This window comes from Xenopus laevis, chromosome 2S (assembly GCF_017654675.1).
Source record: "Xenopus laevis strain J_2021 chromosome 2S, Xenopus_laevis_v10.1, whole genome shotgun sequence".
Lineage (NCBI taxonomy): Eukaryota > Metazoa > Chordata > Amphibia > Anura > Pipidae > Xenopus > Xenopus laevis.
The window spans coordinates 132393201-132416872 of record NC_054374.1 but is presented as its reverse complement, the minus strand read 5'-3'; the positions used below and the strand labels follow the sequence as shown (position 1 = coordinate 132416872).

The following is a 23672-nucleotide window of genomic DNA, read 5'->3' as shown; positions in this document are numbered from 1 at the left end:
GATAGTTTATATATGGTCTGTCTTTTAATTGGCTCATCTAACAGGTATGGTTTGTTTGTATGCACCGTGAATCCTACGATCCCAGGGGGTGACCTTTGTTTTTTAAAATGGCAATTTTCTATTTATGATTACCCAATGGCACATACTACTAACAAAGTATATTATTATGAAAATGGTTCATTTACATAAAGCAGGGTTTTACATATAAGATGTTTTATGCAATATCTTTTTATAGAGACCTACATTGTTCGGGGGGGTATAGTTTTCCTTTAAGAGCCATTTTGGCATCCATGTCATTCTGTTCCAGGGAACGTACCAGTCAATGTACAGGGAGGGGTTCTTTGGCTCTCACCTTTAACAATCTGCATAGCGCAGGCATGGTAGACTTGCTCCTGAGTTGTATTTGGAGGAAACACCCGATCAAACACATAAGGCTTGCCCTAGAATGAGAAAAGAAATCTTAATTTAAACAACCTGTAAGCAACTTAAAATGGCAGATACAAACAGCCCTAGCACAGAGGATAGTGATCTGATCTTAAATCAAAATATTAATTTTTTAATGCCCTTTTTGTTTGTTTGTTTGTTTTTTTGTTTGTTTAGTTAACATGCAGTAATGTATGAAGTCATTATTTGTTCCTTTTCAACACATGTAGTCTCTAAGATTCATCATGCCTTCCATAGACACCTACTGCTAAGGACCATCTATTTATGTCCAGCAAGGAAGCGCTGTGTATCCGTCTGTGTTCCTAAATACATATGTGTAAAGACAAATATGCAGACAAGGAATGGGTTATTAATTATGCTGCAGGCACGAATATGACTATTGTTATAGTTATCTTTAATGCACACAAACACCCACACAACTTGAGTCTTTATATATAGACCTTTATATACTGTATACTGAAGTTGATATAAACAAAAAACAATCTTTTCTCATTAACAGGGAATCACAACATAAAATACCATCATATCTGACTAAGACTCATTAGTTACACTATCTCTCATCATCATTCCAATCATAATAAATAGAGCGGCACTTCATCAGTCTACTTGTTAATTAATTAGTATGAAGTTTTATCTAGGATTCATTTGGGGGTAAGCACACTTTTCCCCAAGCACAAATCAACCAGCACAAGGTAATTGCTTTTTATAAAATGACAAAACATTATTTAGAGTCACGTAAAAAAGTTACATTTTAATAAATATTCACGGCAGTGGTTTATGTATATGTTCAACATAATCTCTATTATGTATTCATTTTTACCACCCCAGAGTCCATGTTATTGCGCACTCTGTAGGGAAAATCACGCAACAAATAGGCTCTTACTACATCTTACTACTTGAAGAATTGTGAATAAATATGTTTTTATCCCACCAGAATAATGAGATCTGCATTAGGGCAGATGCATCTGTTACTGTACTTTTGTTTTTTTATTGAGTTCAGCTCAATGTACTTTGTTTATTTTCAATACAAAATTCAATATTTATGAAGCCACCAAATGACTTAATGCTTTCTGACTTCCAACTAGCATTGCTAAAAGAGATTAATGGCCATGTATATGTCCCTGAGCACACATGCAAATGGCAGTACTGCCCGAGGACTGACTACACTCTGCACCTTATGCTGAATTAAAGAAGCCGCCACAAGGTGTTGGGTGCAGCGTTGGCAGACACAGGCCAGCCTTGTCCTTACTGCCTACCACAGGGCTGGCAGTAAGTACAAAGCACCATTGCACTTTGCATCCATCACCATTCCCTAATGTGCACATTTCAATGACTTTTCAGCAGTACTTTATTCATAGGGGCAGCCACATGACTCTGTGCACCAAAACAGAGACCAGCAGCAATTTTAGTAACAAGAAAGGTGTGTGCAAAAAATGTCAGATTGTGCCCACTTTTTCACTCTACCTTCCCAGTGGTAAGTGACCCAATTATCTTCTGTTATTCCCCTTTACATCAATAAAATATGATGGAGAAGTATAAGAATTATTTGTCCAGTTGATAATTATAAAAAAATTATATTTGGGGCAGAGTTGTAAGGTTATGTATGAGAAAGAACTCGGAAGCATTTGGAACACTTAAACAAACTGACTTGTGTCTATTCAAATCTGTCTCTCTGCTCAACAGATGATATAAATGTCCCGTGACAACTATTAGGTCCTGCACTGTGTGTCCGAGTGTAGCTTTTCCTGTGGAGTGGGCTGAGGCTGTGGGCAGCACTAAATGACTAAAAAGTCATGCAGAAAGATACACCAAATTATTATGGTGAAGTGGGGATTTGCCCTTTGACCCTCTCAGAAATTGCTACAGAGTAATCATGGCTGCTATTACTCACTTTCAAGTACAAAAAATGAATATGGGCAGCTCAACAGCTCTTGTTAGTAGGTTATACAATATCAGTAATATGGTCAATGTCCAGTTATCATCAGTGTCAGAATTACTAGGGCCCTTCTTGTAGTTTTAGTTATGTTGCATATTCAACGAAAGAAAAATGTTGCCTCCCATGGCAGCAGCCACATATTGCTTGAAGTGCAAGGCTTGGGAAGAGTTAAAGCAATCTGAGCACTCTGCACACTCTGCCAAGGAAAAGAAATGCTTCCACTGAGTGAAACTGAAGGTTCTGCTGAGTCTTTTGTGTCAGATTTATGGTTGTAATCTTAATCTAACAAGGCTATCAATCTGACATACAATGCTCAGTGAATGGCTTCCGTTGCATTCTGCGGGAGATGTTTGTGTAAGCAATGTGTTGTCTTTGATTGGAGTTTCTGTGACTTTTCAATGGTGCAACATAGAACCACTTATTTCAGGGTCACTTTAATGAAATGCAGCCTACATTTTAAAGGGGCAGTTTCCCCCAACGTACAGCATAAGTAAAATTAAGACTAATCGTCTAATTAAAATTTACCCTTACTGCTTATCCTTGCTACCCCTGTAAGAAGTAAGAGTTGCTTTCACCTAAGGTTGCTTTTCCCCAGTTGCAAACTGTCTCAAGTAAACCCCTCCTTCAATTGCAACTGAAAAATGTAAGTACTTTCATTGTTATTGTTTCTCCTTCTTATTGTGAGACATAACAAAAACCATTAAAGGAGAAGGAAAGCTCTAAGACAGTTTATTGCCAACAGATTAGCCACATTAGTGCAAGCTAGAATGCTATATTTATTCTGCAGAATGCTTTACCATACCCGAGTAAACAGCTCTAGACACTGTCTCTGTTTGTTTAGGATAGAAGCTGCCATATAAGCTTGGTGTGACATCACTTCCTGCGTGAGTCTCTCCCTGCTCACATACAGCTCTGAGCTCAGATTACAGCAGGGATGGGAGGATAGAGGGGGAGAGGAGCAAACTGAGCATGCTCAAGCCCTGCCCTGGAGGTTATGCTGAAAACAGGAAGTCTGATACAGAAGCCCATGTATACACAATAAAAGGAAAGAAATGCAGTGTTTCTTTTGACAGAGGACTCAGAGCAGCACTACTTTGAGGGTTTACTGGTGTATTTATATAGACCTTTCTGATAAAGCTTACTTACTTTTAACCTTTACTTCTCCTTTAAAACAACAGGAAAAAAAAGCATTTTCAAAACCGTCCTATTTATTGACATGATGTTGAACATGGGGGTATGCTTCCACTTTTAAGGGTAAGGTCACATGGGGAGATTCAGGGAGATTTAGTCACCTGGCGACTAATCGCCTCTTCTTCTGGGAGACAGTCTCCTGAACTGCTTTCCCCTGCCGGCTATAATGAAAACTTGCCAGCGGGATGGAACTCGCGGCGATTCGTTTTCCGAAGTTGCCTCACGAGCTTTCGCAAAAAAGTAAATCCTCATCTGTAAACTCAAGCTAAGGCAATGTAATTAACTAGGGTTACAAGATATTCCTCTTAATATTCAAAGCGCCCACCCTATATTAAATATACTACATAGAGTGTGAAAATACTACAATCAATGTAATGAGTTAATGGTAAAAAAAAAAGAAGGATTACCAGGGAAGTTTACCTTGAAATTAACATTTAGAACACTATAGATCGACCTTTTCTTAGCAACTTTCCAACTGGTCCTCATTATTTAAGGTCAATAGATTTTTGTCCAGCCCATTTCTGCCACTTTCTTTAGCTTGCAATTACAAATATTATGTCAGTGACCCCAACAACAGTAAAATGATCTTTACACTGATTCTCTGATTTATTGTTGTTCTTATTTTTATTACATATTGATCTGGTGAGACCATCCACTATTCATCTTCCATTCTGATTTCCAAAATACACTACACGTTCAACAGTACGCAAGATGCCCCTTCTACAAAGACATTCTTAACAATTCCATGCTTCCTACTTTGTAGTAACAGTTTGGGGAAGGCTCTTTCCTTTTTCAGCCTCATTATGACCCTGTGTACAAACAAAGTCCATATAGGTTTGCTGAAATGGGAGTGGAAGGCCTTGACTGTCCTGAAAAGAGTATTGACATCAACCCAGAAATTGGATAAACACTGAGCCTGATCCCTAACATCAGTGTCCAACCTCTTATGTATGAATGGAATAAATCACATCTAACAATGTTAAACATTTAGAAGGAAATTTACTAACCTGCGAAAATTAGCCAGCGACGGCTTCGCACCCATCGCTACACTTCGCCAGGCGAAAATTCGCTCAGACAACGCTAATTTACTAAATTGCAAAGTTACGTCCAGGGCGTTGAATGCTGGCAAATTTTTTCTAGCATTAGTAATCAAAGCGAAGATGCGCTAGCGTTCAATTATGTCTAGCACAACTTCGTTAGAGGTCTTCGCTCAGGCTAATTTGCCCACTGTATAGTTAATGTTCCATACGTTAGAAAATGCTTGGGGGAACCTGGTTAGCCAAAAAAAAATTTAAGGACTTTTGCAGACTTAAAAGACGCCAGCGTTTTTTGGAACTTAGAAACTTTTTCCACTAAAAATATGGGGGTAAATTTATCAAAGAGTGAAGTTCCGCCACTAGAGTGAAATTCCGCAGCTCTCCATTCATTTCTATGGGATTTTGAAGGACGTATTTATCAATGGGTGAAAGTGAAATTTCACCCTTTGATAAATACACCTTTAAAAACCCCATAGAAATGAATGGGAAGTGGCGGAATTTCACTCTAGTGGCGGAACTTCACTATTAACTTCACTCTTTCATAAATATACCCCACTATGTAAGTAACAGAAGATTTAGGAAGATCTATGCACTTCGCCTGGTCAGAGCTGGCGATAGAGGTAATGTTCAGTAAAATCCGCATCTTAGTGAATTTGCGGAGCTTCGTCCATTAGCCAGACTGATAATTAGCCTGGAGTTAGAGTGCGAAGCAATGCTAGCTTCTATCTCCTTCTCTAGCGAAGTGTCGACTGCACTCGTTAGTAAATCGGGAAGTCCCTGGGGGCGGTAACACTAGCGAATTGACACTAGCGTTAGCCACTTCGCCCTTTAGTAAATCTGCCCCTTAGCCTATCCAGAAACAACAAAGAGAGGACTAACTTCATATACATCTTGTTTTAGAATGAGATAACCCTTCCAATTCCAAGCTGGAGGGCTACAGGCGAAAAAAAAATTATTGTGAAAGGGATACTGTAAGTCATTTTGCTTCTTGTTCTTTCTCATGGGGGTGTGCAGCATCCTGAATGCCTAAAGCTCTCACCAGGCTTGTATTTTCAGGCTGTTCTAATCCCCAAAGTTATATAACTTGAAAAAATGAAATTCAAGTATATCATGTTCTGGGAATGGCACTGCAGAGTTGGTGGTGCTGCCAGCCTAGCATGTACCCTCGGATGCCTATATAAAAATGCAGGCCTGTTAATATTAATTTTGTTAATTTCTGTTAAGATAATTTTCTGATGCACAGTTATCTTCTTTTAAATGGCTTGCTTACATGAAGAGAAAACAAACTCTATTTGTTATTCACCAATCTTAATCTCAGCAAATTCATCAGAAGTCTTAGAAAAGAAGCATACTGTATATCCATATATATCCATTATGCATATAAGGCATATGATCATCAGCAATGGGGACACACAGCTCTATAGGTTCAGTCACCTATAGTGATTCACTGCAGTGTTTATCCTATAGAGCTTGTATTGTATGAGGTGCGGCTGAAAAGCAATCCTATGGACCAAGTTTATTGCTATTCAAGCAAAAACCTCAAGCTTGATTATAAAATTGTAGTAGTAGTACCCTAATCCCTTTCCCCAGTCCTCCGTCTATACATTGATTGCTCTGAACGTTGAACATTACAGCATGTAACAGAGAGGGAAAAGGTCAGTGTTTAGTAGCTCTGTTACCGAAAATAAAGGGCAAATTAATCACCGAACCAGCACTTGCCAATGGCAATTGATATGGAACATTGTGAGGCACAGCAAACAAGGCAAACCTACATAAGGAGAGAGGATCAGGTTTAAGAAAATGGAGCTCAATGGAATGTATGGATACCTTACAGGGTAATACTGTCCACAGAATAATATACATCAATAAACTATACGTCAAGAGCTTCTCATACCTATAAATTATTGTCAGAATCTTGATGACTGGGTAGTGTCCTGAAGACTACACCTCCCCTTTGCTCAACATTAATTTCTTTGAAAATTAAACTGTGTTACAGAAAGGGAAAATAGCCAGGGCATCTGAAACGTATATGGCACAGCTCTATTCCCTTAATCAAAGGGCAACGTAATCCCTAAACCAAAAGAATGCTTAAAACTACGGCCCTTGTTGTGGTGTTGTTGTACATGCCCTGGGAGCACAGCAGATCTATGACATTAATGAAATCATTCTTGACATCTGCCTTCAATATTCTGCTCCTTTACTTGCTTGTGTATGTGTATGTGCATCTTCAGAGAATATAGGTGTCCAGTGAGCAATGACACTGATCTTGAGCAAAAGGAGCACACACTGCATAGTCAACACTAGAAAGGACACAAGTCAAATATCACAGGTACATTACAGAGGCAGTGTTTTTTATGTCACTGGACTGCTGTATTTCTGGCAATCACATCTGCCTTTTTTCTTTCTTGCTTTCTCCTGCACTTTCAGCCAGAACCAGATGATGGCAGTAGTAGGAATCTGTTAGGAGAAAGGGATTATTTTCTTCAGAACTGCCAGATTAGTAATTTAACAAGTTGGATACACGCACATGAGGAGCCTTGACAAATGTCCTGTTCGTTGACCGAATGGATTTACCACTATTTTCATCAGAAATAGCTTGATTCCTAATGAATTTATGTCAGAGATTCGCTTGTCTGCAGGCAAATACATGAATAGATTTACACAAACACACTTGTGTGTCTCATCTTTAAAATGTCTCTGCCTCTCTCTCTTCCGTGGTTCCTTTCCATGATATTGCTTTTCAGAAAATGACAGTATAAGCTCTTCCTCATAAAATACAGATGGTATAACGCTTTAGATCTGTAGATACCGAATACCACAAAAAAAAACATAAGAAATGCAGACCGTAACCTTTGGGAAAGGCCTAGATATTTTCGAGATTTTAACATCTGCTCACGTATATCCTCACAACACTTTCCAAGGGACTAATTTATAGCAATAAGCGTTCTTTGAAATCAGGCAGCAAAAGCAATTCTAATAGCGTGCAGCACAAAACGCAGCCTCAGCGACAAAAACTGTTCATGAATTATCATACAGGTATGAGATATGTTATCCGGAAGCCCATTATCCAAAAAACCCAGCCATCTCCTATAGACACAATTTTAATCAAATAATTCTGATTTTTAAAAATGATTTCCTTTTTCTCTGTAATAATAAAACAATGCCTTGTACCTGATCCCAGCTAAGCTATGAATATCCTTGTTGGAGGCAAATTGGGTTTATTTAATGTTTAGATTATTTTTTAGCATACTTAAGGTATGGCAATCCTTATCCAGAAACCCCCAGAATAACAGGCCTCATACCTGTACTGTTATATATGTCACTGCAGAAGAAAGTAGATACAAAGCTGAGATGAATCCCATGCAAGATAGTACTGCAAATGAAAAACAAGTTCTGGATAGTGTCCAGCCCAGGGAAGACTGATATATATTGCACACTGATGGTCATGCATCCACAAGTGATATGTCTCTTTATTCTACAGATCACTCAAATGAACACATGTGAGAGTCACAGAGCAATTCAGCACTTGGAGCTGTCCAACAGCTGAACCAATGCACTCATGTAAGTACAGGCTGACTGTTCAGTTATTACAGTACATGAGATGACAGGGCTCATTATTTAACATAAGTGCAAGCGCAAGGCACTAAATTGGACAAAAAAACTGAACACACATTGATGGTATTCACAAAAGTGCTATGTATCTATACATGTTTATTTGTAGATCATTGTGAACACCAATACCTCCCTTCAACTTGCTTTAATATTAAGCAATCAAATTTCAAACCCTGAAATTACCGTCAGCCCGGACCCCTTAGCGGGTCAAAAGCAACAAGTAAATCAGATGCTAATACTGTCAATGGAAGTGATGCCAATTTGTGTTCAGCGTGGTGTATCATATGCAAGCTGTGGACACAACGAGCACCTGCAATTATCCTGAAAAATTCTTAGGGAAATGCTAAATTGTGGCAACAAAAACATGGTCATTTGCACTTTGCACATGGTTCATAAATGGATCCAGCATTGAGGTGTAGTTTACAATAAGCTGGAGAGCTAGAGAAGCCAATGCCTTTAACTAGTAGGATTCAATATTAATTTACAGTACAAAAGCAGAACATATTTGTGTGACTCTATCTCTCTTTTCTATATATGCACTATAAAGTGCATGTCTACTGTATATATAAAAAGCACAGTACAAAAATTACTCTTTTTTTTTCTAAATAAATCCTTCAATGAAATATCCCTGTGATAATTCAAAGCACTGAACTGCAACATTATTGATTATTTGTTTGGGACATTGGATTTACTACAGCTATGGGATCCATTATCCAGAAACCCATTATCCAGAGTTTTCATTATAATAAATTAATCCAAATGTTTAAAAATGATTTAAATTTTCCTCTGTAAATTATAAAACGGTACCCTGTACTTGATCCAAACCACGTTATAATTAATCCTTATTGGAAGCAAAACCAGCCTATTGGGTTTATCTAATATTTACATGATTTTCTATTAGACTTAATACTTAGTATGAAGATTCAAATTATGGAAAGATCTGGAATATCCCAGGTCTCAAGCATTCTGGATAGCAGGTCCCATACCTGTACAAATAAGCCTTTCTCCAGGCCATTGTCAAACATCAACCTTGAGCCACTTCAATGTTACACTGGCCTTGTGGTTTTTTGGCATTATATTGTGCTGAAAGATAAACAGGCACCCACGTTTCAGCTTTGGTCTCTGTATTCCCTGTATTTTGCAACATCTACAATAAGATGCCTAGTCCCAGTGGAAAATTAAAGGTGACCTGTCATCCTAATAAATAATTCCAATCCTATTTTATGATGTTAGACAAGCAAAATAAACTAAATTTACAGTATTTAAATCATTTCAGTTTTGTTTTTTTTTTGGTCTTGGAAATCATAATCACATCAAGCAGACAGCAGCCATTTTGTGAACAGTTATTAAGGCAAATGTTAATGCTATGAGACAAAATGGGGCACCTGATGCTGATGCCCATGTACTGGCTACAAAATTAGATGTTGAAGAAGGAGGGGGGATGTAAGGAGTGCAGCGATATCTACGAGGTGCAGAATGAAAAAGTGAAAGCAATTGCTGGTCCTCCTCCATGCCTTAGGTATGGAGGCAGGGCAGGCAATATATGATTGACAGTTGAGTGTTTTAAACAAGTTCATAAAAAAGGAAATTGGGTTTCATGTTTAATTTAAAAAAGACTTTTATTGTACAGCTTTTTATGCCTGGGTGGCAGGTCCCCTTCAATGACATGTGTGGCCCCTAGGCTACATCCTCTAAGCCCCCCTAGGATACTGCTGGATCCGGATGCATGCAGATCCAATCATGCATGCACCCTAGTTTCTCTACTCTGGGTTGAGTTTGGTGTGCACCATTGGCATCACTAGATCTGCATGCACCTTGCTCTCTTCTTCCAGCATGTATGCCTGACCAAACCCAGCAGCGCAAATAAAAATAAATATTAAAAGAAAATAGACATAATAATTGAAAAAAAGCTAGACAAGCCCCTGATCACAATGTGTCCCTAGGCTATAGCATAGGTGCATTAATCCACCCCTGCCCAGTCCCTTCTGATGAAATAGGAAGCCCCGGGGCATGATGTTTCCTGCACTTCACTTTACTATTGGCACGAGTCAAAGTATATTCAGCGCTTCATTTAACTAAGAATAATGAAGATTACATTATTTCATTACATTATTTTTTCTAAAGGATTGTAGAGGTTCCTCCAAGCTTCTTCTCACCTGGATACACTCATTTTCTCCAGTGTGTTTTTCTTTTTTAACCCAGCACACTTACTTTTCTCCTCTGCTGGGTGCACAGATACCTTCTGCTTTGGGTGCTTTTTAATCCACCCTTTTTCTTATGTCCCTAGTTGTATATATATATCCAAGTAACCACCATCTACAGGTTATCCCTGCCAGCTGCCAATTCCAGCGAGTTTGTACAACTTTGTTTGGGGGGGTATTATTTTCCCTAGCTCATGCTTTACTGGGTGAACGTTTGCTCTCAACAGGATCAGTGTTGAAATAGCAAGGGTGGAAGAACCAACCACACAAACAAAGACAATAAAGATTTTCATTCACCAAGGTCGTTGTATAGTACTGAGGAATAATTCCAGTTAGTTTAGACTACTAGATTACTACTAGATATTTATTCTTTTCCTGCTGTGTGTACAAATGACTACCAAGAACCAACAATTAGATTATACTTAGCTTTCATTGTTGAATAAATGGCTACAGCAAAAGCAGAGCCCTGGAGCCCAGGGAATATCAGGTGACTGGGTATAAGCAGGCTTGAAGGGTTTAGTATCACACCACACACAGGTAGTAATGTGAAGAGTAATGTGGGGGATGGTGTTCTACAGAGCGCTACATAGAGACACATGCAAATTATACTGAAAAACTACCAAGTGTATCAGCTGAATATTTTGCACATTCCTTGCTTGAGCAGTGTTGCCTTCACCAAGGGAATGCTATCCTCCTAACATTGCTTACTTAAGCTAACTGCAAGACTGAGAAAGAAGGAAAAAACCCTCAACCATTGCTATTTTCACTACTTTTAATATAGAGTCCTGCAAGGGCCCAGTTGGGCAGACCTGTGCCCGAACTAGACCTGCTAACCCACAATCCAACCTGTACCCACTAACCCACTAAGCTGTTTCCCATTCCTGCTGCCCACCCCTACAGTGTCGGACTGGGACACCAGGAGCCCACCCAAAAACCTTTGACCAGGGGCCCACCAATTAATCTTAGACCAGGGGCCCACTCTTAGTACTATTTTTCTTCCTCTCCTCACTCAACCTCTATTCTACTAGTCTCTTTTCTTTACATACTATACTCTATTTTTTCAACTATTTAGCCCCTTTGTTCTCATAAAAATAGGGAATGGCCATGAAACAGGCCAAATGTTTAGCAGCATGAGGGCCCACTGACAGCTGGGCCCACCATGACTTTTCCTGGTATCCCGGTGGGCCAATCCGACACTGCACCCCTATCTACAAGTTGTTTGTTTCCCTTTCCTGCTGCCCACCCCTATCTACAAGTTGTTTGTTGAGCCAGGTCAAGAGAAGAAAATGATCTTTTAACCAGAGGAGGTGGGTGGGATGAGAGCCTGCCATTGAGCCGGGTACCCATGCAGGTGTCAGGGATTTTCTGCCTAAAACCCAACCTATTTGTGGGTATTTTGTGTGTACTGGACCTGATGCAGGACCATGTTTTTCGGTGTTATACAAGTACTAATGGCATCCTTGTGCTTCTATACTTGCATTGACTACCACCTCTGCAGGTAGCCAGTTCCATTTCTCCACCCTCCTTGCAAAATCTCACTCTGCCAACCTTTATGGATGCACCTTACACAGTCCCTCTAGGCGTGTTACGCAGAAAGCAAAAAACATCTGGCTGGTAAGTGGACACATAATCAATATGGGAATCACAAACTCTTAACCAGGATGGAAGTCAAAACAATTGGTAAAAGAGTTTTCAGTCAATATTAATTTACAAGGGAGAGTGTTGTCTTCTAGCTCTTAAACTAAGATAAGATAACTCTTCTTGTGAACTCACAAGAACACTGTGATTTTTTTTTTAGCATCTTCCATTTAGCATGATGTGTGTACTGTATGTCTGGGGGCCTGAGAGTAATGCAATGTGACTTTAGTTTGACTGCAGGCGCGCTCTCTACCACAAATGATTCTGCAGCTTGTAGAGTCACTGCGCATTGTGCCGTGTTCTTCCCAAATTTGGGTCCCTGACTTCTTGAAATGTCGTGATCGATACAACTGACATTAGTGGTACCCCGATCTCAATATAAAGCCCATTCTATCGGGCAGCAAATACAATATTGGATAATGCATTTTAGCAACAATAGACCATCATGCGTATCAGTCTACAGGAAGCTGTTGTCTCATAATTGTTGTCTGTTGTCATGGAAATCCAATACCCTTGGATGAGGCAATTAGTATAATGTATCCAGAAACCAATTCTGAAACCTTCCCACCACCTTAGCAGAAGTGGAAATAAAACATCATTCTTCAGTTATTCACTTAATGCTTTTACTGCAATTTGCCATTCACTGGCATTGTGTAAGCAATAAGCTTAAAGGGGACCCATCATTCCTATGAACATAATTTACTGCTCTAGTGGATGTTTAATTTTTATACTCTAGATATGAAAATAATTATAATAATTGATATTTAACTTATAGTTCTTCAGCTAATGATGGTTTATTATTGTGCTTTCTTAGTTTAATCCTGCTGCAATCTAATCAACCCTGCTGGAATAACACACATGCTAATATTGGCTTCCTAGACAAGGCACACACACACACATATAAAGGCTCCCACATGAATAGTGATAATAAATATACTTACATATCTAAGCAAATGCAAGAGAAAATAAACTAAAGTCCATGGTTATCATTGGTGATTTGCCAGCCGATATAAAGAAAATTTTGCTGTGTGTATGACAAGCTTTACACACTGGGGGAGCCTAACAAATTGGTACCCCCAGTGATCAGCCTTTTTCTTCCCTTTTAACAATATCCTGATAGAACTTCCATAGAGCCTGTGCATCATTGTTCTCAGAAGCAATACTGGCACAAAGCACAATCTTCTAAAAAGAGCATTTATAGATGTTTTCACCTTGGAGGCTTTTTAGGCAGGAATAAAAGGACTAGCGCACAAAGATGGAGGAAGAGGAAGGAAGATGGTTGGAACGAGCCAGAGAACATTTTATCTAAAAATAGCCAGATGTGTCACTCATTGGTAATGCTCAGCCAGAGATAAAGCAGTGATTTCTGCCTTGCAGGAACAGGGAAATGAGGAATTGAATTACAAAGTTAATCTTCCAATGAGGAGCTTAAGGTTCTAATTTATTCTTGTAATTAGAATATACAGCAAAATGTGACCATTTCCACTCAGCGTTTTGGTTTAATTACTCTTTCCCTAATAACAGCCCAGCATTGGTAGACACAGATTTCTATATATGGTGGTGAAATATTGTTGACCCCCATTCACCACTCCAACCAACACTTACTTGCAATATATTTAATGGTAAATGAAGGCTTCTCAATTGTTAGAGTCCTAGCCCACCTAACTATGCCCCATCCAACCCATCATCTGGCCACAACCCTGATTTGCCCCCTCTGCAGTATGTCAGCACCCTGTCCACCTTACAACCCACACATACTTTTCTTAACGGTGGCAACCATGATTATTATCTGGAGACCTATTACAAAAGCAGCAATTACATTTTCCATATTATAATTATGTTATTGTTAATTTTCTAGTGTTTTTGTAGTATTAAGTCAGCCCTTTTACTCAGCAGCACAAATCCATGTAGAGGGCAAAAAGATGAGAGAGAAAACAGAAGGCTTTTTATTGCATTAGCTGGTTTCAGGAGTTATACAATGACATACAACTACATTAGAAGCCTGGGACATGTTGCTGGTGCAAAATCATGCAAATGAAAGCTTACACTCCCCTGCAAACGCAACTGCCTAATAACTCCCAAGAAATGGGAGTTAATAGGCAGTAAATCAGGCTGAATTGCAAAGAAATATTATTCATCGCAGAGCAATTTGCTTCAAAACTTTGCTTTTGCTTCTCCACAGTCAAAATATTTTTATTTATGGATTTAATTGTCTAGGGATTGTGAGGGTCCAGTTCTATACAGTAGTTTATTTTTTGGCTGTAAAGATAACTAAAGAACAAGGAAAGGTGTATACACTGAAGGATGTCGGATATTAGACACCCTTACCCCATGCATTATTATATATTAGGATGTCGGATGTTAGGCACCCTAACCCCATGCATTATTATATACTTTTTCCCTGGGACCAGTGCTTCTGTTCAATAAAAATTGCATCAGTCCAGGGACCTTGCATTGTACCAGCAACTCTGTAGTATTTCTCAATGTTACCTTGCAGCTTTTTCAGCTATCGCAATTAAAACTGCATTCATGTTTTAACACCTATTGACACAATGCACAGAAGTGCAAGGAGCAGCTTTGGACTCAAGTACCTATAATGAAACGCTTTGATCTGTATAACAACTGCTGTCAATGAGCCCAGTTACGCATAGAGATTTTTTAACAATGCAGCTTGTAGGAGGCCTTTTTTAGTAAATGCTTTTGAACCATTCCCCAATAACAGGGGTCCACAACCCTTTTTACCCTTGACCCACATTAAATTGTAAAAAGAGTTGGAGAGCAACAAAAGCATGAAAAAAGTCACTGCGGGCAGGGGTGTGTCTGCCATGACCTCAGGCGGTAGCTCTCCAGAAGTTACCAGGGGTGGCAAAAAGGCGGAAATTCTGCTTTTCTAGCAGAGAGAGCGCAATTTCAATTTCTCTGCACTAGCGATGCGCCCCCCCCTCCCCCAGATCCCCGTCTGCGATCTTTGCAAACGCCGCCTTGGCAGTCTTACAGCCTGAAACGCGCATGCCTGGGGGTGTCAAATAAGTGATGTGATTTGCTATATAGTAGAACCTATGTGGACTGGCAGCCTACAGACTTTGTGGTAAGGGATGTATTTCTCTTAAACAATGAACTTGCACAAAAAGGCAACAGCAGATTAAACTTTATGTTAGACGCAGTGCTGGATTTAGTGCGAAGGGGCCCAGAGGCTGTGCGGTCCTAGCGCCCTCCCTCATACTCCCCACGAGCGTTCATGCGCGCCAGCACTGTGGGGGGCTGTGCTCCCCAGTACTCCCTGGAAAGCAGCTGGGCAGCATGCCGCCCCTAATCTTTTGCTGCCCTAGGCCCAGGCCTTTGTAGCCTCGCCACAAATCCGTGCCTGGTTAGACATCTGTCTTGGGTTGCCCTGGTCATAGTTTGGGTACCATTCTCTAACTGTACTTACTATCACTATGCAAATGTTTTGTTTTAATTCCACCTTTACCGGTCCAAATACCATTCACACTTGAACTTTAACAAACTACAAAAGAAACAGTCATGGAAATCAGAATCTTTTTCCCCACACATTAAATGTTATTAAAGGGGAACTATTGCAAAAATTAAATTTTAATATAAGCTTCATCATACTGAAATAAGAAACTTTCTAAATACAGTAAAATCAATTAAATATTCTGCATCGTTTCTGAAATAGTCAAGTTTATCTTCCTTATTCCTTTCTCAGCATCTGTTTCTCTTCATTCTGTCTTCATGCAGCAGTTGGGTGTCAGATATTCATTGATGGTTAGATCCAATATATCTTATAGGGGGGCTTCCTTTCCTAGCAGATGTATTAGAGCTCACTCAAATAACTTATTTCAGTACAAAGAAAATCTAACAACAATCTAATAACTGCCTTTTGCACAAATCCTGCATGTAGAAAGAAATGAAGTCTGGTGATTTTAATAGAGTGAGCTCTAATACATCTTCTAGGCAAAAGGTGACACCCATTTTGCTCAAAATTCTTTAACATATTCATTCTGCTGCTCCACATTCTTGAAGTGAGCCTAGAGGAAAAGCCGTTATTTTACATTATGGATCCCTTGTAAATATTGAACAATATGAAACAAATTCTCTAAACAAACTCTTTTACAATTTACTATAACCCAATAATGTATTGTAGGGGATACCATGTTATTTCTTGCTCTTCCTCACATAACTCTAATTCTGAAGAGGATAATTATTATTTTGGAAGGGTTTGCCCATTGTGCTTCCATTTCCCATAATGCAACAACCTACACAGTCAAGCGCTTATTTGATTAAGCGGCTTGGTCTATTGCCAATGGTATTGTATCTATTACTTAAACCTTGTGTTTTATTGGCACAGACTAGTGTAGCATCATGGTTAGGCATCAACTGCTTTGGCTCATTATCAGTAAAAGGTTTCTGACTCTGGGTACATTTTAAAGCAGTTATAGGTTCCTCAGGTAGAAAATTTCTCTGCAGCTTTTATTATATTTGTTGTGCCTATATTTTAGTTTATGTATCTCTATTTCTGTTTGAATGTGTTTGCATATTTAGCATTTGAAGTATAAATGTAGAGGGCGCTGCATGGATAAACCCCCACAAAAAAGCAGATTGGGTATTGGGTTCATTTTTAACAAGTGGGAGACACTTATTAAAGTTGTGGAGACAGAGTTGTGGAGTCGGACGCAATTTTGGGTACCTGGAGTTGAAATCGGCAAAAATCTACCAACTCTGACTCTAAATAAATTTAAATTGTAATGAAAACGTCCTATTTCATAGGTAATAGTCATAATAAACTACTTAATGAAGGTGAAATTGCCACAGTTCTCCCAACGGACTTGCTTATCTTTAATAGTTACAACTGTATCTTTGCTTATCTTTAATTGTTACAATTCTATCTACGTGCAGCTGCTGAGTATTCTGGGCTCTCTGCCAAAAGGCCTCTAATTTATGAATTATCAGAAACTTTGTATCTTTTTCTGGCATCAATGCAGGAGATAAAAGAGAAATCCGGGACTTTTTAATAACTTTTTTAATAGAAAACAGGACATTTGGGAATAATGAAAGCCCAGTGCATGGTGGTGTAAAGCCACCTAGGATTACAACGAATTTTATTAGTTATTTATTTAGACTTTATTTAGACTTATTTATCCAGACTTGAAAAAATTCATATTGGCAGTGACAGGCTTGTATGACCAATAGAGAAATGTGTCAGCTGCCTAGCCAGTAGTTCCTTGGTTTATTCCTAAAAGCAGACACCCTCTTCATATAGCTTTAAAACTGCTGAGTTTTGGCAGTGATTATATGCCCTGTATGTTGTGTTCTTTCAATCAACATGGAAAATACAATAGAATATTGTAAAGCCGGAGGTAGCATATACTTGGGTTTGATTTGGGGTTCAACCATTTTTGTACCGACTCCACAGCCCTGGTGGCAATTAGAAGCCTATCTGACACAACATGACTTGTGATCCATCGATACATATTAGAATTTCACTTTTATACAAAGTCATTACAAAAGGAATTTTTTTGTGGCATATTTGTACTTAAAACAGTATTTTAGTATGTGATACCTGATCATTAGGCTTGTCTAGAACAAGGTTTCCTATGCTAAATTTATTTTCTCTATGTATGACATATTTGTGTTGTATTGTATTTGTATTGTGTTTTATGTTGCTGATGTCAAAATCATAACTGGATGATCAATTATGCATCACGGCTCATTAAGCACGGCACTAAATCTTTACAGGGGAGGTTCTACCACAAATTAATCATCGCAAGCTAGCACCACCATCTTGTTATAAGACTGAGGAAGGTTGTTCTTTCTTGCAGTGACATATTAGACAGCAGGTATAAAAGGACCCAGTTAAATATTATTCTTGACGTCTGTGTCAGATGAGACTTTGCAGTGGCACTAACTGTGGATAAGATATACTGTAGGATGAAATGTGCTGATTTGCAGTTTTCAGGGTTATTTTTGCAACAAGGCACATGTGACTAAGATAAATACTCTATGCATTAACATGGTTGGATCATATTAACTTATATCAAGATTCTATATACAATGCATTCAATGTTCAAGCAGTATAGATGTCCCACATAACATGATTCTTTGTAATCTGTGCAAATGGTCCTAATAACTACTCTATACAAGCCATGTAGATGCTCCTTATTAAAGCATTCTTTACAAGCCCCTGGGCAATAAATGTGTATTTAAAGCCCATGATATTGGGGACTTGATGGATCTGGCAAAGAAATAGCAAGATTAACATATATGTTCATCCAGGCAAAAGAGCCACGATGAATTTCTTCAAATGCAAATAAAACCTTATTATGATGACAATACTGTCCAAGAAAGTCTTTCAGTGCTTGACATGTAATATTATGGTCTGTTTAATCAAAACAATGAGGTTAATGGAGAAATATGTGGAGAAGCAAAAAAAAAGTAATCAACTGTGTTCCCCCCCCCCGAAAGTTTGTTTTTCTTTGTATTGACCTCAACTCTGATCTAGATACTACATGCAAGCAGTTATGGCCTCCTCATGTCTCTGTGGGTTTCCTATTGGTAGTCTACTTTACACTTTGTTCATCATATCACTTTCTGTCTTAAAAAGCAAAAAACTGAGGTCCTATCATATAGATACAACATATAGGAACCAGATATTTTTGTTGGGTGTGTTTGGAGGGTGTGAGTAGAGTGTAGTACCCTGAAATACGTATACAAGCTCACTGCAGATAAGTTTCCTGGTCAAGACTGAACTTGTGATGGAAAAAGAGCCCCTTGTATTATAGCGGTACAAAAAAGATAGTGGGAAAAATGTGAGAAACAAGGGTAACAGAAAGATGGTTTGTTCAGGGGGTATTTCAGCAAATTAAATCTGCTAGCATGTGCTATAATCAGGAGTTTAGAGGAGGCTGAATGTCCATGATAGGCTGCAGTGGTAGGTTAAAATTGTGATGTAAGAGAACAAGTAGTTAAGCTTATTGTTGGACTGTGTTACAACCCTGAGCTCCTGCTGCATGGCTTGTAAAAAAAAGTCTGTGCAAGATGTTAATTACAATGACCAATGTAATGGAACTGCCAATGCAGGGAAGCAAGGTTTAAATTTGTGGCTCGTCAATTTTTTGCCTTAAGCAAACGAGAATGGCTGGATGATCTCAGGCACCATAATGGTTTCTGTAATTATTGATAAAAGGAGCACAATAAGTAATAAGACTGAGCCCTGGTGGGAGCAATGAGGATATGCACATATGGCTTTATAGATGCCAACCAAACTGTATATAGAGTTCATCTCCCCTCTCCTTTTGATTCACCAGCAATTGCTCATTGAAGACCCCCCCCCCCAACAGGGTATGAATATGAGACCCTTTAACTATAGGCTACATCTACAGCACCATATTGCAGTATAAGGCTCTTAGAAGTTGCCTGGTAGTTCTAAATAGACAAAGCTACAGCTTGAACTTCCAATACACCAACAATGATCCATAGCTCCCAACAGTGGGGACACTGAAAATCATCCTTAAAACAGTTTCATATTATCTCATTCCACTAGTTCAGGAAACCATTACTTTTTCAAATTTATTGTACTTATTGGGAGAAAATCAAAATGCTACCCTTTGTGTTTTGACAGAAAATAAACATGTGTTCTGCTGCATCAATTTGTCTCAGGAGCATCACACTTTGTCCTGCTGTCTATAAACATCCAGTAAGAGGCCCATAATGTGTCTTCACACTGCAGAAATATTATGTTTCCAATTATGAATAATTACATGGAGGATTAATTTGGTTTAATATTAAGGCCGCACAGCAAAAAGTCATGAGATTTCAAACATACCTTCCGCCTAGTCACCCACAAGACATTTTTTTCCAGTAAAGCTGTGATTTCAAAATAAGGTGAAAACGCCTTTCACTGCTCAGTGATTACTTATCAGTTTCTTGCAGACAGACAAATTGCTTCAGACCCTGCAGCTATTAGAGATCAATAAGCCAGAGCCTTCCAACTGTGCTGTGCACTGGCCAATTGTTCAACATAAATTATTTAAAAGCCAGATTATACTTAAATAATCATATTGTACTGTAGAACTCTCCAGCAGGCTGTGGGCCCTAAAATTAATTGAAGGGCTCAAATCCAGCCTTGGCGGCTCCAGCTGGGCAGTGCTGCAATAGGTAAAACACTGTTATTGGACTATTCTGTGTTGGGCTGGTTACACGTTTCAGTATTTGCTTATCATATTGCCATAATAAAAACCCTTTTTTTTACTTGATACTTTGATCTACTTTTTAACCTTGTGAGAATGACAGTTATTATTAATATTAATGGCAACAGCTTTTTTTACTTCTACACAAAGGGGCAGATTTATCAAGGGTCGAAGTGAATTCGAGGGAAGTGAAAAAATTCGAAATTCGAAGTAATTTTTTGGATACTTCGACCATCGAATAGGATACTATGACTTCAAATTTACTTCGACTTCGATTCTAAGTAAAAATCATTCGAATATTCGACCATTCAATAATCGAAGTACTGTCTCTTTAAAAAAAACTTTGACTTCAATACTTTGCCAAATTAAACCTGCCAAATTGCTGTTTAGCCTATGGGGGACCTCCTGTGTGTATTGCTAAGTTTTTTTAAGTCTAAGGATTTTTTGGGAAAATTGTATGATCGTACGATAAAATCGTTCGTTTCGAAGTACGATCGGAGTACGATCGATCTTACAACCGTACTATGATCGGAATATGATCGTACGATGTATAAAATCCTCCAACTTCTAATTCGAATGACGGAGGATTCTATTCAATGGTCGAATTTCGAAGTTTTTTCTACTTCGAAATTCGACCCTTGATAAATCTGCCCCAAAGTGTAGCCCAGAGACGGAACTAGGTGGGGGCAGGCCGTGCCCCGCCCCCCACCCTCTTCTGTGCGGCGCTACAGCCGCTGCAGTGAGCGTGTGACTGCCGGGGGGCCCTGCGGAGGTGCGGGCCCTGGCCCAATTGCACCCCCTGCTCCCCCGGTAGTTACGCCACTGGTGTAGCCCACAGTGGATTTTTTTCTGTGCAGTCAATGCTATACAGGTATAGGACCTGTTATCCAGAATGCTTGGGACCTGAGGCTTTCCAGATAACAGATCTTTCCTTGATTTGGATATAAACCCCAATAGGCTGGTTCTGCTTCCAATAATGATTGATTATATCTTAGTTGGGATCAAATACAAGGTACTGTTATATTATTATAGAGAAAAGGGAAGTCATTTTTAAAAATTTTGATTTTTGGATCAAATGGAGTCTATGGTAATTCTGAGTTTTCTGGATAATGGCTTTCCAGATCCTATACCTGTATAAACATTTATATAACAGTAATATTTGGGAATTCCTGAAAACCCTAATTGTCAATGGTAATAGTGTAAATGTGTAGTTGTTTCACTCAATAAGAAAATTAAAATTTTAAAGGAAAATCTGAGAGAGCCCCATGGGATGATATATCCTTCTGTGCCCTCTAGTAATCTTTTATAATTCCAGTGTAATGTGCATACTCTGTTTACAGCTCCAACCACGACAATGTAGTGGGTCCCTTGGGATAATGGCTTGTTGGTCCCACTGCAGTTCTCAGCACTAGGAGCACGACTTGCAATTTTCAGAAAGAATGAGGTAACTGTCAAGCCTGCAAATTGCTATGGAACAGGCGCAGGGAGTGGGGGTTTGAGGCAAGAGAGTGATGCTTTGCAGCAAGCCATGCGTGGAGGCACTTTATACGCCTATGTCCTATGGTGGTGTTCCAGAGTTATTATTTCTTGTATCAGATTTTCCAAATTAGAAGATCTCTGGGGCAGTGTTTGAAGGTCACAGTTGCTGCTGCATTGTTCATGTGAATTCTGCTACATTTGTGTGTGTTTTAGCTGCTTTACCTTCAAAATAACATGTACCGACCTTCCAACACATATAAACAGACCAGGCAAAGAAGACTGAATGCACTCCTGGTTGTGTGACCTCTGTTATTTTTATATGATAAGATATAAGATCTTTTGACCAAATGAAGTTTGACAAATGGTGTGATCCCATGGGCCAGTATCCCAAACATTATACAGAAAACCGGTTAATTAATAGACAAGGGCAGCGTTTAAATAAACTTTTTCTTAGGTAGAAATGTTGCTGCAATAAAAGAGATTATGCAGACTCGTCACAGCATGGGGACCAATTGATAAGTTGCCAACCCAGAAATCAGGGCAAACTATGCCCATGTTAAAAAAAAACACTGCTGTCAAGTAGTTGCTCATAATCTGTGAATATATCACTCACCACTATCTAAGAGATTTATAAGACTATGCAAGTGAATTGTGATATTCACAAGAATTAAAATCAAATAATAGAGGTGTTCACCAAGGAGATAAACAAGAGAAACAATATTATTTTATATTCCAGAAAATTGAGATTTCTCAATCTGAAAGGAATTTTGGATGTTCTATTCTTTCAACTTATTTCCTTATTTTACCTGGATCTTCTAGCACAAAGCCTATAGCCTCCAGTAGTTTTGTATGGCATCCAGCATTCTTCATTGACCTGTCTGTAGTATATAATTTATTTATAATAATCTGGTCCCAAAATGTGAAATAGTCCCACGGCATGGAATATTCTGTTCTAGCAAACAGGCCTGATACACTGTATACAACATTCTCTGGCATTATTATTATTATTATTATTAATAAAACATGGGAGGGTGCAGGATTAGAGTAGAAGTGGCACATATCTGTTGTTGGCACGGCTGGTCTTGTGACCTGTAATTCACTCCTGTCTGTGGTTTCTTCTATCCCAAAACTGGGTCATATTGAGATCTGCAAGCTTAATCTAGATCATGGTTTATCTCACAAATACACATACAGTTTCTCATTGAGTAGAATATGTTTCATAATAGTAACCCAAACTAAAGTCATCTGATTGGCGGTGTAGTGATCTGCCTAGCATTTCTGCTGTAAGTTACATTTTTTTTTGCACATTATTACTTGTCCAAAGAAATAATTTGTCCAAAACTGCAATCCTCTGCAATAGACCTTACCTTGGAGATTGATATATATCACTAATTACTTTCAGCTTTAATCCAGTTATTGAAGGTTTAATGTCTATTACATCGCTATTAAACTCTTTCCTTCAGATAATTTCCAAACACTGTATATTGAATTTCATGTTCAGGTACCAAACACGATACTAGAGTAACCACTTTGGTAGTAGGGCCACTGGTATAAATACAATGGGGCTCATTTATCAACACTGGGCAAATTTGCCCATGGGCAGTTGCCTATAGCAACCAATCAGTGATTAGCTTTTTGAAACCAGCTGCAAGTAGAACAATGAATGCAGCAATCTGATTGGTTGCCATGGGTTACTGCCCATGGGCAAATTTGCCCAGTGTTGATAAATGAGCCCCAGTATGTATGTTTGGTCTAACACAAAACACTGCTCTTACATAAGAATGATGCAGGATTGATTACAGCCTTGCAATTCATTCATGAGAAATGTTTGCACTTTGCAAAAGAGTTAAAAGTGTCAAAAAAAGCCAATATATCACATCAAGTAAACTCTGACCTGTCAGAACCCCTAGTAACAAAAAAACGAACAATCTACCTTTGCAACAAATTA

General features: G+C 38.8%; 1 protein-coding gene across 5 annotated transcripts in view; it reads right to left on the bottom strand.

Moving 5' to 3' along the window:
- The window catches only part of LOC108709864 (kinesin heavy chain), an 81620-nt gene that overhangs the window by 53016 nt on the left and 4932 nt on the right, over nucleotides 1-23672 (bottom strand). For all 5 annotated transcript variants that reach the window (XM_041584427.1, XM_041584425.1, XM_041584426.1 and 2 more), the window contains exon 2: nucleotides 353-440. In XM_041584427.1, the coding sequence (XP_041440361.1) occupies nucleotides 353-440 (88 nt within the window). The remainder of the gene's footprint in view (nucleotides 1-352; nucleotides 441-23672) is intronic.